Source organism: Pristiophorus japonicus, chromosome 10, assembly GCF_044704955.1.
Source record: "Pristiophorus japonicus isolate sPriJap1 chromosome 10, sPriJap1.hap1, whole genome shotgun sequence".
NCBI lineage: Eukaryota > Metazoa > Chordata > Chondrichthyes > Pristiophoridae > Pristiophorus > Pristiophorus japonicus.
Genome location: NC_091986.1, coordinates 49066906 through 49083159, shown reverse-complemented (window position 1 = coordinate 49083159; position 16254 = coordinate 49066906). Strand labels below are relative to the sequence as shown.

Below are 16254 nucleotides of genomic sequence, written 5' to 3'. Positions count from 1 at the left end.
TCGATATAGAACCTCCCGATATAGAATCCTCGATATATAGAACCGTCCGATATAGAATCCTCCGATTTAGAACCCCCAATATTAAACTCTCGATATAGAACCCTCAAAATAGAACCCTCGGTATAGAACCCCCGATATAGAACCCCCGATATAGAACCCCCGATATAGAACCCCCGATATAGAACCCCCGATATAGAACCCCCGATATAGAACCCTCGATAGAGAACCCTCGATATAGAATCCTCGGTATAGAACCCTCGATATAGAACCCTCGATATAGAACCCTCGATATAGAACCCTCGATATAGAACCCTCGATATAGAATCCTCGAAATAGAACCTCCAGATATAGAACCCTCAATATAGAATCCTCGATATAGAACCCTCGATATAGAATCCTCGAAATAGAACCTCCAGATATAGAACCCTCAATATAGAATCCTCGATATAGAACCCTCGATATAGAATCCTCAAAATCGAATCTCCAGATATAGAACCCTCAATATAGAATCCTCGATATAGAACCCTCGATATAGAATCCTCAAAATAGAACCTCCAGATAAAGAACCCTCAATATAGAATCCTCGATATAGAACCCCGATATAGAACCCTCGATATAGAACTCTCGATATAGAATCCTCGTTATAGAACTCTCGATATAGAATGCTCGAAATAGAACCTCCAAATATAGAACCCTCAATATAGAATCCTCTATATAGAACATTCGATATAGAACCCTCGATATAGAATCCTCGATATTGAACCCCCGATATAGAACCCTCGATATATAACCCTCGATATAGAACCCTCGATATAGAACCCTCGATATAGAACCCTCGATATAGAATCCTCGTTATAGAATCTTCGTTATAGAATCCTCGTTATAGAATCCTCGTTATAGAATCCTCGTTATAGAATCCTCGTTATAGAACTCTCGATATAGAATGCTCGAAATAGAACCTCCAAATATAGAACCCTCAATATAGAATCCTCGAAATAGAACCTTCGATATAGAACCCTCAATATAGAATCCTCGAAATAGAACCTCCAGATATAGAACCCTCGATATAGAACCTTCGATATAGAATCCTCGAAATAGAACCTCCAGATATAGAACCCTCAATATAGAATCCTCGATATAGAACCCTCGATATAGAACCCTCGATATAGAATCCTCGAAATAGAACCTCCAGATATAGAACCCTCAATATAGAATCCTCGATATAGAACTCTCGATATAGAATCCTCGAAATAGAACCTCCAGATCTAGAACCCTCAATATAGAATCCTCGATATAGAATCCTCGTTATAGAACCCTCGATATAGAATCCTCGAAATAGAACCTCCAGATATAGAACCCTCAATATAGAATCCTCGATATAGAACCTTCGATATAGAATCCTCGAAATAGAACCTCCAGATATAGAACCCTCAATATAGAATCCTCGATATAGAACCCCCGATATAGAACCCTCGATATAGAACCCTCGATATAGAACCCTCGATATAGAATCCTCGTTATAGAACCCTCGATATAGAATCCTCGATATAGAACCTCCAAATATAGAACCCTCAATATAGAATCCTCGACATAGAACCCTCGATATAGAATCCTCGATATAGACCCCTTGATATAGAACCCTCCGATATAGAATCCTCGATATAGAATCCTCGATACAGAACCCTCGATATAGAACCCTCGATATAGAACCCTCGATATAGAACCCCCCGATATAAAATCCTCGATATAGAACCCTCGAGATAGAACACTCGATTTAGAACCCTCGATATAGAACTTCCCGATCTTGAACACCCGATATATACCCCCCCGATATAGAACCCCCCGTTATAGAACCCCCCGTTATAGAACCCCCTATAAAGAATTATGATATAGAATCCTCCCCGATTTAGATCCCCCCCAATATAAAACTTCTCGATATTGAACCCCCGATATAGAACACCCTCGATATAGAACCCCGATATAGAAACCCCATTATAGAGCTCCCCGATCTCGAATCGCCTGGTATAGAACTTCACGATCTTGAACACCCGATATAGAACCCTCTCCGATATAGAACCCCTTGATATAGAACCCCCGATATAGAGCACCCCCCCATATAGAACTTCCCGATATAGAACCCCCCTATATAGATCTTCCCGATATAAAACCTCCGATATAGAAACCCCGATAATACCCGATACAGAAACCGATAAAAGAACCCTCGATAGATTGGGCGGCTTATTCGCTATTGACAGGTTTGCGCTGTCTCCGAAGACCGATTTCATCCTAGCTGTTATTTTTTTTAGCTCTCTCCTCCTTCATTGTATTGTCAACATACCTTTGGGGACTGATCCGAAATAAATGATTGAACTGCCTGGGAGGCCCTGGTCACCTCGGTCACCCTGTGGAGGGAGGTAGGGCAAGATGTCAGGATAGACTGTTAGAGAACATCCAGCCCCCAAACACCTGTGTCACATTTCACTCCATTTGTTCAGCATTATCCTCACACAAAAACCAGCACTATAAGGTGAATGGAGTCAATATTGGTCTTCAGCCCCTGGGTAGAACTCTGTCGGAGCAGATCGTTCGCTCATTGGAGAACACACCCGCATTCATTCTATTGACATCAACGGAATGAAATAATGATTCTATAATGTGCAGTTGATCCACTCCGACAGATCTCCTCTCAAATGGTGAAGGAAAATATTTACTCCATCTGTCATATATTCCTCTAGTGGGCTCAGCAATATCTACTAAACCTTCTGTTCAAAAAGGGGCAGGGAAATGGGATGAGAGTCTATAGCTCCGGGTGATGAGACAGCACAGTTACTGGCCGATGGGTTGAATGGCCTCCTTCTGCATCGCAATGCCTCTGATCATACACTTCCCAACTTACGTAGAGCTGTGATTTGAGCGCGGAGGAGAGGATGCTGGCTAAATCTCACTCTCCACTCATTTCCTGCTTTTTCTTGCAAAAGGCAAAGAATTGAATTGAAAGTTGGGAGAAGGAAGTGGGGAGGATATCAGGCGTATAGTCTAGACTGGGCAGTAAGCAATGGCTCCAAGAGCCTGGCCTGGGTGTGAATGAATGGCAGTAGGGTGTGCGATGATTGCGACTCTGCAGTTGCCAGGCGAATCAGATGGAAGAACAGGGATGAGAGTTACTTTGGGAAAATTGCCAATCAAAAAGACAATTCCAAAATGCAAATAAAATATTCTGATCCAATTCCGTCATTATTACGCAGAGCGAACTAACCAATCCAAGTCACTGACTAACTTAAACTAACTTCAGAAGTCTAAAATCTCGTGTGTGTGCAAGTAGGGCGAACTGTGGATGAAATGTGGTGTGGAATAAAGGCTTGCGCCAAGACAGAACTATTAAGAAAACATCAGAGTAAATCTGCAATTGAAAAGACTTTGAAATAATGAAACACAAGTTCAGTTTCCGTGGATCAATGGTCATGGGCCAGAAATTCTGGTCTCTTAGGTCCGTACGGAGTGTGTACGGACCCAGGAAGGCAACGTAAAAGCCGGTTTTCAGCGCACAATGTGCATGATCCTCCGCATCTTGGAAGCGAGGACATTTGCATGGGCAAGATTGCGATATTTACCCATATCTTGCCCAGAAAATGTCCTGAAAACTCTTGCACCATATAAATCATCATCATCATCATAGGCAATTGCTCGAAATCGAGGAAGACTTGCTTCCACTCTAAAATGAGTTCTCAGGTGGCTGTGCAGTCCAATACAGGAATTACAGTTTCTGTCACAGGTGGGACAGTCATTGAAGGAAAGGGTGGGTGGAGAGTCTGGTTTGCTGCACGCTCCTTCCACTGCCTGCGCTTGTTTACTGCATGCTCTTGGCGACGAGACTCGAGGTGCTCAGCGCCCTCCCGGATGCTCTTCCTCCACTTAGGGTGGTCTTTGGCCAGGGACTCCCAAGTGTCGGGCATATGTTCTACTAGGCGCATAGCCTACTTTTACAGGCGTAAGAATTTTTAAATATACAAAAATATTTTAAAATAAAATTATAAAAACACATTTTATTGTTAAAAACCCTCCCCACTACGGTAAGTTTATTTTAAATTATCATTTTTTAAAAAATTTTTAAATCGGAAAAATATATATTTTTTATAATATATAAATTACTTAAATTAATAAAAATATGTGGTGTATTTTTTCTATTTTTTTATTCGAATTTTGTGTGTTTGGGGGGGTTCCCATTCATAATAATGGGAACTCCAACTTATGGCGTTCCCATTATTATGAATGAGAACATACTTTACCTTGATTGGCTGCCCAGAGCCATGTAACAGCAGCTCCAGCTCTACGCACGTCATGACGTGCACGCGCTCCGCCGCGCAGTCAGTGAAGGCCTCAGGACCGGGAACTCGCGTGGACGCAGCATGTTCAGGTAAGTGCACATCTTTTTTACATTTTTCCCTCGATTGCCCGTGGGAAGCAGCCAAACGAGATTTCTGGGCCCATGTCTCTGCTGGTTATAGTTAGGAAAGTTTTGAGCTGTTTTGCATGTAGAATGTTGACCGAAAGTAATTATGAAACGGGGGTAGGCAGGGGGCGGGTGGGGGGTGGGGGGTCGTCGGTTTGCGTTGTGTTCATTTTTCGGGCGTAAACTCGCTGGAACACATACCAGTTTCTGGGCGCCAGGTTGCGTGGCATTACTGCACTATATTGGTCCTCGCTGTTTTTAGTTATCCCTGTCGACCGCCTGAAAGAAGCGCTGGCCCAATTTAAATATGCAATGAAGGGACCTGTAACTATTTCAGGATTCTTCTGCAAAATGCATTAAAAACTAGATGGGGCACTTGCCATGCAAACTCCAACTAGTTTTTCAACCAGTGCTGCATCGGGGTGCCCAATCTGTGCCCCCACCTCACCACTACTGGCCTTGAAATTCCGGTTGGAAGCTTCTTTCGAACAAATGTATCCAACCAGAGAATTTTTACGAATTTACCTGGTGATCCTGGAGGAGCCTGCGATTCTGGTGGGAAGGCTTTCTCTTCCCGTGCTGCGAAGCGCGCTCCCATCGTCGAGGTTCGGACGCAGAAGGTGCACTCACATGTGACTGCACAACCAATCAGGTAAAGCATTTCACAACATTCTCATTAATAGCAATGAGAACTTCGTATCTATGAATTCTCATTGCTATAATGAGAAAAAACAAACACACTAAACACCATAATAAAAAATAAAAAACACACCTCACATAATTAAAATTAATTGAAATTAATTATGTCTTAGAAAAAAATATATTTTTCCGATTTAAAAAAAAGTTTTTTTAATTAGGGTTTAAAATAAACTCTCCGTAGTGGGCAGGGGTTTTTAACAATAACGTGTTTTAAAATTTTTATTTTACTATAGAAACATAGAAAGGAGTAGGCTATTCAGCCCTTCGAGCCTGCACCACCATTCAATAAGATCATGGCTGGTCATTTACCTCAGTACCGCTTTCCTGCTTTCTCTCCATACCCCTTGATCCCTTTAGCCGTCAGGGTCATATCTAACTCCCTCTTGAATATATCTGACAGACTGGCATCAACAACTCTCTGCGGTAGAGAATTCCAGAGGTTTCTCCTCATCTCGGTCCTAAATGGCTTACCTCTTATCCTTAGACTGTGACCCCTGGTTCTGGACTTTCCCAACATCGGGAATATTCTTCCTGCATCTAACCTGTCCAGTCCTGTCAGAATTTTATATGTTTCTATGAGATCCCCTCTCATTCTTATAAACTCCGGTGGATACAAGCCCAGTTGATCCAGTCTCTCTTCATACATCAGTCCCGCCATCTCGGGAATCAGTCTAGTGAACCTTCGCTGCACTCCCTCAATAGCAAGAATGTCCTTCCTCAGATTAGGAGACCAAAACTGAACACAATATTCCAGGTGAGGCCTCACCAAGGCCCTGTACAACTGCATTAAGACCTCCCTGCTCCTATACTCAAATCCCCTTGCTATGAAGGCCAACATGCCATTTGCCTTCTTCACCACCTGCTGTACCTGCATGCCAACTTTCAATGACTGATGTACCATGACACCCAGGTCTCGTTGCACCTCTCCTTTTTCTAATCTGCCACCATTCAGATAATATTCTGCCTTCATGTTTTTGCCACCTCACATTTATCCACATTATACTGCATCTGCCATGCATTTGCTCACTCACCTAACCTGTCCAAGTCATCCCGCAGCCTCTTAGCATCCTCCTCACAGCTCACACTGCCACCCAGCTTAGTGTCGTCTGCAAACTAGGAGATATTACACTCAATTCCTTCATCTAAATCATTGATGTATATTGTAAATAGCTGGGGTCCCAGCACTGAGCCCTGCGGCACCCCACTAGTCACTGCCTGCCATTCTGAGAAGGACCCGTTTATCCCAGCTCTCTGCTTCCTGTCTGCCAACCAGTTCTCTATCCACGTCAATACATTACGTCCAATCCCATGTACTTTAATTTTGCACACTAATCTCTTGTGTGGGACCTTGTCAAAAGCCTTTTGAAAGTCCAAATACACCACATCCACTGGTTCTCCCTTGTCCACTCTACTAGTTACATTCTCAAAAAATTCTATAAGATTTGTCAAGCATGATTTCCCTTTCATAAATCCATGCTGACTTAGACCGATCCTGTCACTGCTTTCCAAATGTGCTGCTATTTCATTTTTAATAATTGATTCCAACATTTTCCCCACTACTGATGTCAGGCTAACCGGTCTATAATTCCCCGTTTTCTCTCTCCCTCCTTTTTTAAAAAGTGGTGTTACATTAGCTACCCTCCAGTCCATAGGAACTGATCCAGAGTCGATAAACTGTTGGAAAATGATCACCAATGCATCCCCTATTTCTAGGGCCACTTCCTTAAGTACTCTGGTATGCAGACTATCAGGCCCTGAAGATTTATCGGCCTTCAATCCCATCAATTTCCCTAACACAATTTCCTGACTAATAAGGATTTCCTTCAGTTCCTCCTTCTCGCTAGACCCTCGGTCCCCTAGTATTTCCGGAAGGTTACATGTATCTTCCTTAGTAAAGACAGAACCAAAGTATTTGTTCAATTGGTCTGCCATTTCTTTGTTCCCCATTATAAATTCACCTGATTCGGACTGCAAGGGACCTACGTTTGTCTTCACTAATCTTTTTCTCTTCACATATCTATAGAAGCTTTTGCAGTCAGTTTTTTTGTTCCCAGCAAGCTTCCTCTCATACCCATCTATTTCCCCCCTCCTAATTAAACTCTTTGTCCTCCTCTGTTGAGTTCTAAATTTCTTCCAGTCCTCAGGTTTGCTGCTTTTTCTGTAAGTTTTTGTATGTTTTAAAACTCTTACTCCTGTAAAAGTAGGCTATGCACCTGCTTTTATTAGGCGCAAGAGTTTTCAGGACACCCGCTGGGCAAGAGATGGGTAAATACTGCAATCTTGCCCATGCGAGCGTCCTGGTTGCAGAGATACGGAGGATCTGTCAAGATGGAACTTGACAGATTGGAAAAGCCAGTTTTCAGCGCATGCGCATTGTGCACTGAAAACCGACTTTTGCGATGCCTTCCCGGGTCCGTACACACTCCGTACGAACCTGGGGAGGCTGGGATTTCTCGGCCATTATCACTGTGAGGCCTGAGGGTTTATTTATGGTAATTGTCATCCTTCCGTCTTCGAGCACAGGGATCATTCCCTGCGCACAGTGGCCGGACCTTATTTCTATCCCAGTGACTGCAGAGAAAGTTGGGCAGTGTAGTGAGAGAAAGAGAAAGAGAGGATTGGGGAGAAAGGGAGCGGGAAAGTGAGAGAAGAAAACACGAGAAAGAGAGAGGGAGGTTAAGAGAGGAAGGGAGAGACAGAGACAGAGAGAGAAATAAATAAAACAAGAGCAAGGCCATAAAGGGAATGAGGACAGACTGGCATGTGAACCTTGGAAAACAGTTTTGCTACAGATAGGTGAGAAGAAAGAAAGATAGAAAGAAAGAAAGAAAGAAAGAAAGATAGAACGAAAAGATAGAAAGAAATAAAGATAGATAGTAAGAAAGAAAGAAAAAAATTACGTTGGCGTCTTTCACGACCTCAGGACGTCCCAAAGCGCTTCACACCCACAGTAGTACTTTTGAAGTGTAGTCACTGTTCTAATGTGGGAAACACGACAGTCAATTTGCGCACAGCAAGCTCCCACAAACAGCAATGTGATAATGGCCAGATAATGTGATTTAGTGATGATGGTTGAGGGATGAACTTTGACCCAGGACAACAAGCTTGAAATAAACAACTAGAATGATTTGATAATGCAGATTTGACTTGATGATCAGAATTGGAAATTCATGCAAATTACCTTCATTCCTGAGCGGGCATCAACCCCTGGGAGACCACGGACACCTGGGGGACCCTGGATATTACAAAAATTGTCATGATACATCAGGAATATGTAGACTTTGAAGAAACATAAAGATCAGCCAAATGTACAACTCACAGCAATTTTAAAAGTAGAATTGTCCAGTTTGTTGCCTTAATATCCTCTATCCTTGGGGAGATTCCCTCTATGTCCTCCATGTTCTTAGTGTAACCCCTTTCCTTGAAACCAGACAGGGGCAGAAGCCAGGGACTCCCTGAGCCAGAAGTTCTGGATAGGGGCAGGAGGCAGGGACTCCCTGAGCCAGATGTTTTGGACAGGGTCAGGGGCAGGGACTCCCTGAGCCAGATATACACACTCCTGAGCTTCAGTCGGAACCCGGAGCGGTACTGGAGGCTGGTACACTGAGTGAGTGGAGGGATATCAACCTCCACAAAGGCGTTTGTGAGTCCCAATGATCTGGACCTCCAAAGACCACAAGGAATCTTTCTTTCCACATCTTTTTGGAGCTCGCTGGAATCTGGTCAACCCTCCCTCTCAAAGGGTGAAGCAATGCTGAGGGTTTCGCAGAAGCTTTGCCCCTATGCTAATGAGCTGTCCATCCACTGATCCCACAAACTCCAGCAGGGTTACTGTAATGTCCTTACACACTACTATAAATTCACACGAGGCACATTCTGCAGACAAGGTCACTCTGTGACCCGAACCTTTATTCACAGGACCAAGAAGTGATGACCTTGCGTGGGTCCTCCCTTTATATACCTGGATGACCAGGTGAGGAGTGTCTCCCACAAGTTCACCCCCTGTGGTCAAGGTGTGCATTTCTTAGGTGTATAAAGTATGCAGTGTTGTTATATGAAGGTTGTAATTACATGAAGGTTACATACATGACAGTTACCATGGAGGCTACCAGCAGACAGGGCTCTGTCTTAACACCCCGTACCCCATCACCCCCAAAATACCACCCAGAGACCAGGCAGTAGGAAAGGGGCACAAAGATGGGAGGAAAAGCAATGTGTGAGGAGGACACAAAAAATCTGCAAAAGGACGTAGAGAGGCTAAGTGAATGGGCAAAAATTTGGCAGATGGAGTATAATGTTGGAAAGTGTGAGGTCATGCACTTTCGCAGAAAAAAAATCAAAGAGCAAGTTATTATTTAAATGGAGAAAGATTACAAAGTGCTGCAGTACACCCGGACCTGGGGGTACTTGTGCATGAAACACAAAAGGTTAGTATGCAGGTACAGCAAGTGATCAGGAAGGCCAATGGAATCTTGGCCTTTATTGCCAAGGGAATGTAGTATAAAAGCAAGGAAGTCTTGCTACAGTTGTACAGGGTATTGGTGAGCCCACACCTGGAATACTGCATGCAGTTTTGGTTTCCATATTTACGAAAGGATATACTTGCTTTGGAGGCAGTTCAGAGAAGGTTCACAAGGTTGATTCTGGAGATGAGGGGGTTGACTTATGAGGAAAGGTTGAGTAGGTTGGGCCTCTACCTATTGGAATTCAGAAGAATGAGGTGATCTTATCGAAACGTATAAGATTATGAGGAGGCTTGAGGCTTGACAAGGTGGGTGCAGAGAGAGGAGACTAGAACTAGGAGGCATAATCTTAGAATAAGGGGCCGCCTATTTAAAGCTGAGATGAGAAGAAATTTCTTCTCTCAGAGGATTGTGGATCTGTGGAATTTGCTGCCTCATAGAGCTGTGGAAGCTGGGACAGTGAATAAATTTAAGACAGAAATAGACAGTTTCTTAAACGATAAGGGAATAAAGGGTTATGGAGAGCGGGCAGGGAAGTGGACCTGAGTCCATGATCGGATCAGCCATAATCGTATTAAATGGCAGAGCAGGCTCGAGGGGCCGTATGGCCTACCCCTGCTCCTATTTCTTATGCTCTTATGTATCAGTGGAATACACGTCTCAGAGGAATGAGAGTAATGCAGGCAGCAATTATATCCCAGCTCTGTGAAGCAATAGCTAGAGCGAATAGGGTGTTGGGAAGCATTCCTCGGACAATTGACCAAAAGACAAAGCAAACTGTTTAGTCCTTGTGCAAGACCTTGGTCAGGTCTCACTTGGAATACTGCGTCCAGTTTTCGTCTCCTCACATGGTGGGTGATATTGAGGTTTCGGAAAGAGTGCAGAGAAAGGCCACTAGACTAACTCCCAGTCCAAGGCATCTTAGTTATCAAGATCGATTAAAAGAGTTGGGACTCTACACCTTAGAGCAGTGTAGACTTAGGGGGATATGATTGAGGTTTATGTTATGTATGTAATAACTCGACTGTAAACTAACACAGGTACAAAGTGGTTACATTACATGATCGCTTACCTTTTATACCTGGGCAGCACACACACACATGCGTACAGCCCAATGACCTCCGACAGTGGCGCCACCTGGTGGCTAGTAACCCCAAGCATACATACATGACAATTTCCCCCTTTAAGATATTAGTAACAGTTTTTTTACAAATTGAGACGGTCCGGGGCTTTCCGCTCCCGAGTTGATCGTCTCAGTTCAACTCCAGCCTTGGGCGAGCATTCTGAGTCTGTTATGATGGGGGCTGGGTAGCCGATCTGATGGGAGTGGCAATGACCATGTCAGGGATTGAAAGTCCAGATTCATTGATGACAGCGGAGTCCTCTGATGACTGAGGGTAGGTTGGTTGGTCACTGATTGTGTCTTCCTCAGACTATTCCGGTTCATCCGTGTGCCGCAGCTTTATCTGATCAACATGTTTCCTGCATGTTTGGCCATTCTTGAGCTTGAGGATACACACTCTGTTACCCTCCTTGACCATAACAGTACCGGCGATCCACTTGGGACCTTGACCATAATTTATTACAGACACAGGATCGTTAACAGAAATGTCGCATGACACAGAGTACAATCATGATACCACTGCTGACTTTGACGTCTGTATGATCGTTTAAGTCAGGGTGGACAAGAGAGAGCTTGGTCTTGAGACCTCTCTTCATCAATAGTTCAGCAGGTGGGACCCCGGTAAGCGTGTGGGGTCTTGTCCTGTAACTAAGCAATACGCGTGACAAGCGAGTCTGCAGTGAACCTTGAGTTACATGTTTCATACTCTGCTTGATGATTTGGACAGCACGCTCTGCTTGATCTTAGATGCAGGTTTGAATGGTGCTGACCTCACATGTTTGATACCATTGAGTTTCATGAACTCTTGAAACTCCAGACTAGTGAAGCAAAGTCCGTTGTCGCTTACAATGATGTTGGGCAGACCATGAGTGGCAAACGAAGGCTTGCAATGGTAGCTGTGGATGTACTGGATGACCTGATTATACACTCTATCCACTTGGAATATGCATCCACCACAACTAAAGACATCTTTCCCAGGAAGGGACCTGCAAAGTCGATGTGGATCCTGGACTATGGTTGAGATGGCTACGACCACAGACTCAGCGGCGATTCCGCTGGTGCTTTACTTAGCTGCATGCAAGTGTTGCACTGATGCACACATGATTCCAGATCAGAGCTACCATACATGAGACCTGGCAATGGCTTTCATCATGACAATACCAGGATGAGTGCTATGTAGATCATGTACAAATGTCTCTCTGCCTTTCTTAGGCATAACAACACGATTACTCCACAGTAAACAATCTGACTGAATGGATAGTTTGTCTTTGCGACGGTTGTAAGGTTTGGTCTCGTCACCCATTTGCTCGGGTACGGCAGACCAATCACCACTAAGGACACAACATTTCACAACCGATAATATCGGGTCCTGGCTGGTCGAGGTCTTAACTTGTTGAGCCGTGACAGGGGTTCCTTCACTTTCAAAAGCATCCATAACTAACAGTAGGTCTGCAGGTTGTGGCGTCTCCACCTCCCATATGGGCAACGGCAGACGGCTCAGTGCACAATTCTCGGTGTCAGGTCAATTACAAATGACATAATTATAGGCAGATAATGTCAGCGCCCATCTCTGGATGCGGGACGATGCATTGGTGTTGATATCTTTATTTTCCGAAAACAATGAAATGGGTGGCTTGTGATCTGTTTCCAGTTCAAACCGAAGACCAAACAGGTACTAATGCATCTGTTTAACCCCATACACACAGGCTAATGCTTCTTTTTCTACCATGCTGTAGGCTCTTTCCGCCTTTGACAAATTTTTAGAAGCATACGCAACAGGTTGTAGTTTACCCGACTCATTAGCTTGTTGGAGCACGCAACCAACTCCTTATGACGAAGCATCATAGGCCAATACTAGACACTTACATGGATCATAATGTACCAGCAGCTTGGTACAGCAAAGCAGATTAGTAGCTATCTCAAAAGCTCTATCTTGAGACGCACCCCAAACCCAGTTGTCGCCTTTTCTTAGCAGCATGTGCAGTGGCTCTAATGAAGTGCTCAATCTAGGTAGGAAAGTAGTTGAGTAGACCAAGGAACAAACGCAGCTCCGTCACATTCTGAGGCTTGGGATGGCCTTAGTTTTCGAAACTGTAGGCCTGATGCCATCAGCAGCAATTTTCCTCAACAGGAATTCGACTTCCGGTGCCATGAAGACGCACTTCGAACGTTTCAGTCTGAGTCCCACTTTGTCCAGACGATGTAGAATCTCTTCCAGTTGTTCAGATGGTCGGTGGAGTCATGACCTGTGACCAGGATGTCATCTTGGAACACGACGGTTCTAGGGACGGACTTCAGTAGACTCTCCATGTTCCTCTGAAATACGGCTTCCGAAAGGACACTTGTTGTAGATAAACAGTCCTTTATGAATGTTGATGCACGTAAGTTTCTTCAATGTCTCGACCAGCTCCTGTGTCATGCAGGCCGATGTCAGAGCCAGTTTAGTGAAAGACATCCCCCCCGGCTAGCGTTGCAAACAGGTCATCAGCCTTCGGTAACGGGTATTGATCCTGTTTCGAAACTCGGTTGATCGTAACCTTGTAGTCTCCACAAATCCTGACAGTGCCATCACTCTTCAACACAGGAACAATGGGGCTGGCCCATTTGTTAAATTCAACCAGTGATATGACCCCTTCACGCTGGTGTCTGTCCAGTTCAATTTCGACTTTCTCCCTCATCATGTATGGAACCGCTTTATGATGGACGGGTCTTGCATCCGAGTCCACGTGGATCTGCACCTTGGCTCCCGTGAAATTGCCGATGCCTGGTTCAAACAGCGAGGGGAACTTGCTCGGCACTTGAGCTCATGGATTATCATCCTCCGACGACAACGCTTTGATATCGTTCCAATTCCATTTGATTTTTTCTAGCCAATTCCTGCCGAACAGCATTGGACCATTGCCTGGAACAATCCATAATGGTAAACCATGAACCGCACCGTCATACGACACCTTGACTACTGCACTGCCAATCACCGTTATGAGTTCTTTAGTGTACGTACACAACTTGGCATTGACTGGATTCAGCTTAGGCCTCAGCCTTATTATCCCACAATTTGCCGAATGTCCTCTGGCTCATTATTAATTGATTTGCACCCGTGTCCAGCTCCATCGGTACCGGCACACAGTTAAATTTCACATTAATCATTATCAGTTGGCTCTTTGTTAAGAACGAATGCAGTCCATACACTTCCTCCTCTGGTATCTCAGACTGCATATCCGGATCCACACTATACTGGTCATCATCCTCCACGTGGTGTGCCACAGCACGCTTGCTCAGTTGTGGACACGTGCTGGAGATGCCCCAGTCTTGAACAGCCTTTACAAATGTACTGTTTAAGCCGACACTGATAAGGCCGATGATTGCCCCCACAACACCAACATGGTGAAATTGGATTCATTCCCGTTGGTGGACTTTGGGCAGCCACAGGTTTCGCATACGCAGTCAAGTAGGCCCTGCCATATGCAGCTCTGCCAAACACGATACAATCTTGTTTACAGTTCTTGCCAAGTTCCGATTTTTCGATGATATCTGCTTTAAGTTTTTGTCCGTCGTCATGCATGCCTGGGCAATCGTGATGGCCTTGCTCAAATCCAGCGTCTCTGCCGTCAGTAGCTTACACAGGATCACCCTGTGGTTGATGCCGATTATAAAGAAGTCCCGCAGCATGTCTCCCAATGCATTTTCGGTCCAGCTAGACGTCTTAGGTTGGCAACGAATTCTGACACATCCTGGCCCTCAGAACAAACGTGCGTATAGAATCGATATCATGAGATGATGATGCCTTCTTCTCGTTTGAGATGGTGACGTACCAGAGCATACAATTCCTCATAGTCCTTGACCGTTGGACTTGCAGGCGAGAGAAGATTCTTTATGAGTCCATAGATTTTCGGACCGCAAACTGTGAGGAAGACCGCCCTGCGCCTAACTGCGTCAGTGGGTTCCTCCATTTTGTTGGCCATGAAGTATTGGTCCAGGCGAGCTACAAAATCTGCCCAGTCCTCTCCCTCCACGAATCTCTCCAGAATTCCAATTGTGCTCATTTTTGCATGCGAAGGTTCTTAAGTTACCTCGTTGCCAAATGTTATGTATGTAATAACTCGATAGACTGAATACTGTAAACTAACACAGATACAAACCTGGCTCTGCTTTATTAGGGCCCAAAGTGATTACATTACATGATGGCTTGCCTTTTATACCTGGGCTGCACATACGTGTGTACAGCCCAATGACCTCAGACCACTGCGCCACCTGGTGGCTAGTAACCCCAAGTATACATACATGACAGTTTATAAGATAATGAAGTGAATAGATGCTGTTCCAGCTGACAGTTTGTTCCAATTAAATAGGTTAGGCAGGACCAGGGGTCACAATTTTAAGTTATATAAGGCCAAATCTAGGTTAGATGTCATGAGGTAGTTCTTTTCACAGAGAATAGTGGGCCTCTAGAACAGGCTGCTGTCTCGTGCGGTGGATGCTGATCAGTTGAATTCCTTCAAGCCAGAGCTGGACCTGTTTCTGACTGGGGTAGTGATCACCTCTTGCAGAAGGTAGGTACTGCAGGGTATTCAAGGCCAGAGTGATCTCATGGACTAGTTTTGATTGATTAAAGGGAGGTCGGAGAGGAATCTCACAGATTTTTTCCCCAAATTGTCCTGGGTTTTTTATCTGTATTTTCAACTCTCCCAGGAGATCACAGGGTTTCGGGTGAGGTGGGGAGTGTTTATATTGTGATACACAAGGTGTCACCAATTGTGTGGGACAGGCTGGATGGTCCAGAGGGTCATTGTTCATTTTTCCATAATATGTAACAGCGATATAATACAGATACATTATATCTGTATTATAAACCAATGGGTTTTCCATATAGATTTCATACTCACTCTGGTTCCATCTGAACCTGGGAGTCCATCCAAACCACTTGAACCCTAGAATTACACAGAGGACATTTTAAGGCTAATTTCAGTAACAATCATATAATTTTGGAAATAGTATTCCTGTGCAGGATAATGCCTTACTCTCGATCCCGGAAGCCCCATTACTCCCTCTTCTCCTTTTTCTCCTTGAGGTCCAGGATCTCCCTAAACAAAACATTGATCACAAGTATAATTATTGCATGAGCTTCAGAGGATGGTCCGAATCAACCCTAATCATCTTCCTTCATCACAATCTCTGCTTTAAATCATAGAATTATAGGGGCCGAAATTGGTGAAGGCCAAGGGCTGTCCAAGTGCTGCCCAAAGGACCGCTGATGGCCGCCGAAACACCTGACGGTACTTTGGGTGGGAGTTTTGGCAAAAAGGTCCTTGAAAGAGCGCCTGGTGGCAAAAGAGGGACATACGCCATCAATCTGGGAGGCAGCGGGTGGGAGCTCCCAAGCTCGGCGGCAAAGGCTCTTGCTGCCCAAGTGCTGCCGAGGATGGAGTCGGGCCCACGGAGGGTCGATAAGCTGAAAAGAAAAATCAATGCAAAAAAAACCGTAACACCTTCAGGGAACCCCATACAAGCAAGTCGCTGTA

The 16254-nt window shown here is 44.6% G+C and overlaps 1 protein-coding gene across 1 annotated transcript in view; it reads right to left on the bottom strand.

Moving 5' to 3' along the window:
- LOC139274985 (collagen alpha-6(IV) chain-like) overlaps positions 1-16254 on the bottom strand; it is a 401423-nt gene that overhangs the window by 208486 nt on the left and 176683 nt on the right. Inside the window, exons 15-18 of the mRNA XM_070891802.1 lie at positions 15754-15816; positions 15619-15663; positions 8331-8384; positions 2339-2402 (exon numbers count right to left, since the gene is read on the bottom strand). Coding sequence (XP_070747903.1) covers positions 2339-2402; positions 8331-8384; positions 15619-15663; positions 15754-15816 — 226 coding nt within the window. The remainder of the gene's footprint in view (positions 1-2338; positions 2403-8330; positions 8385-15618; positions 15664-15753; positions 15817-16254) is intronic.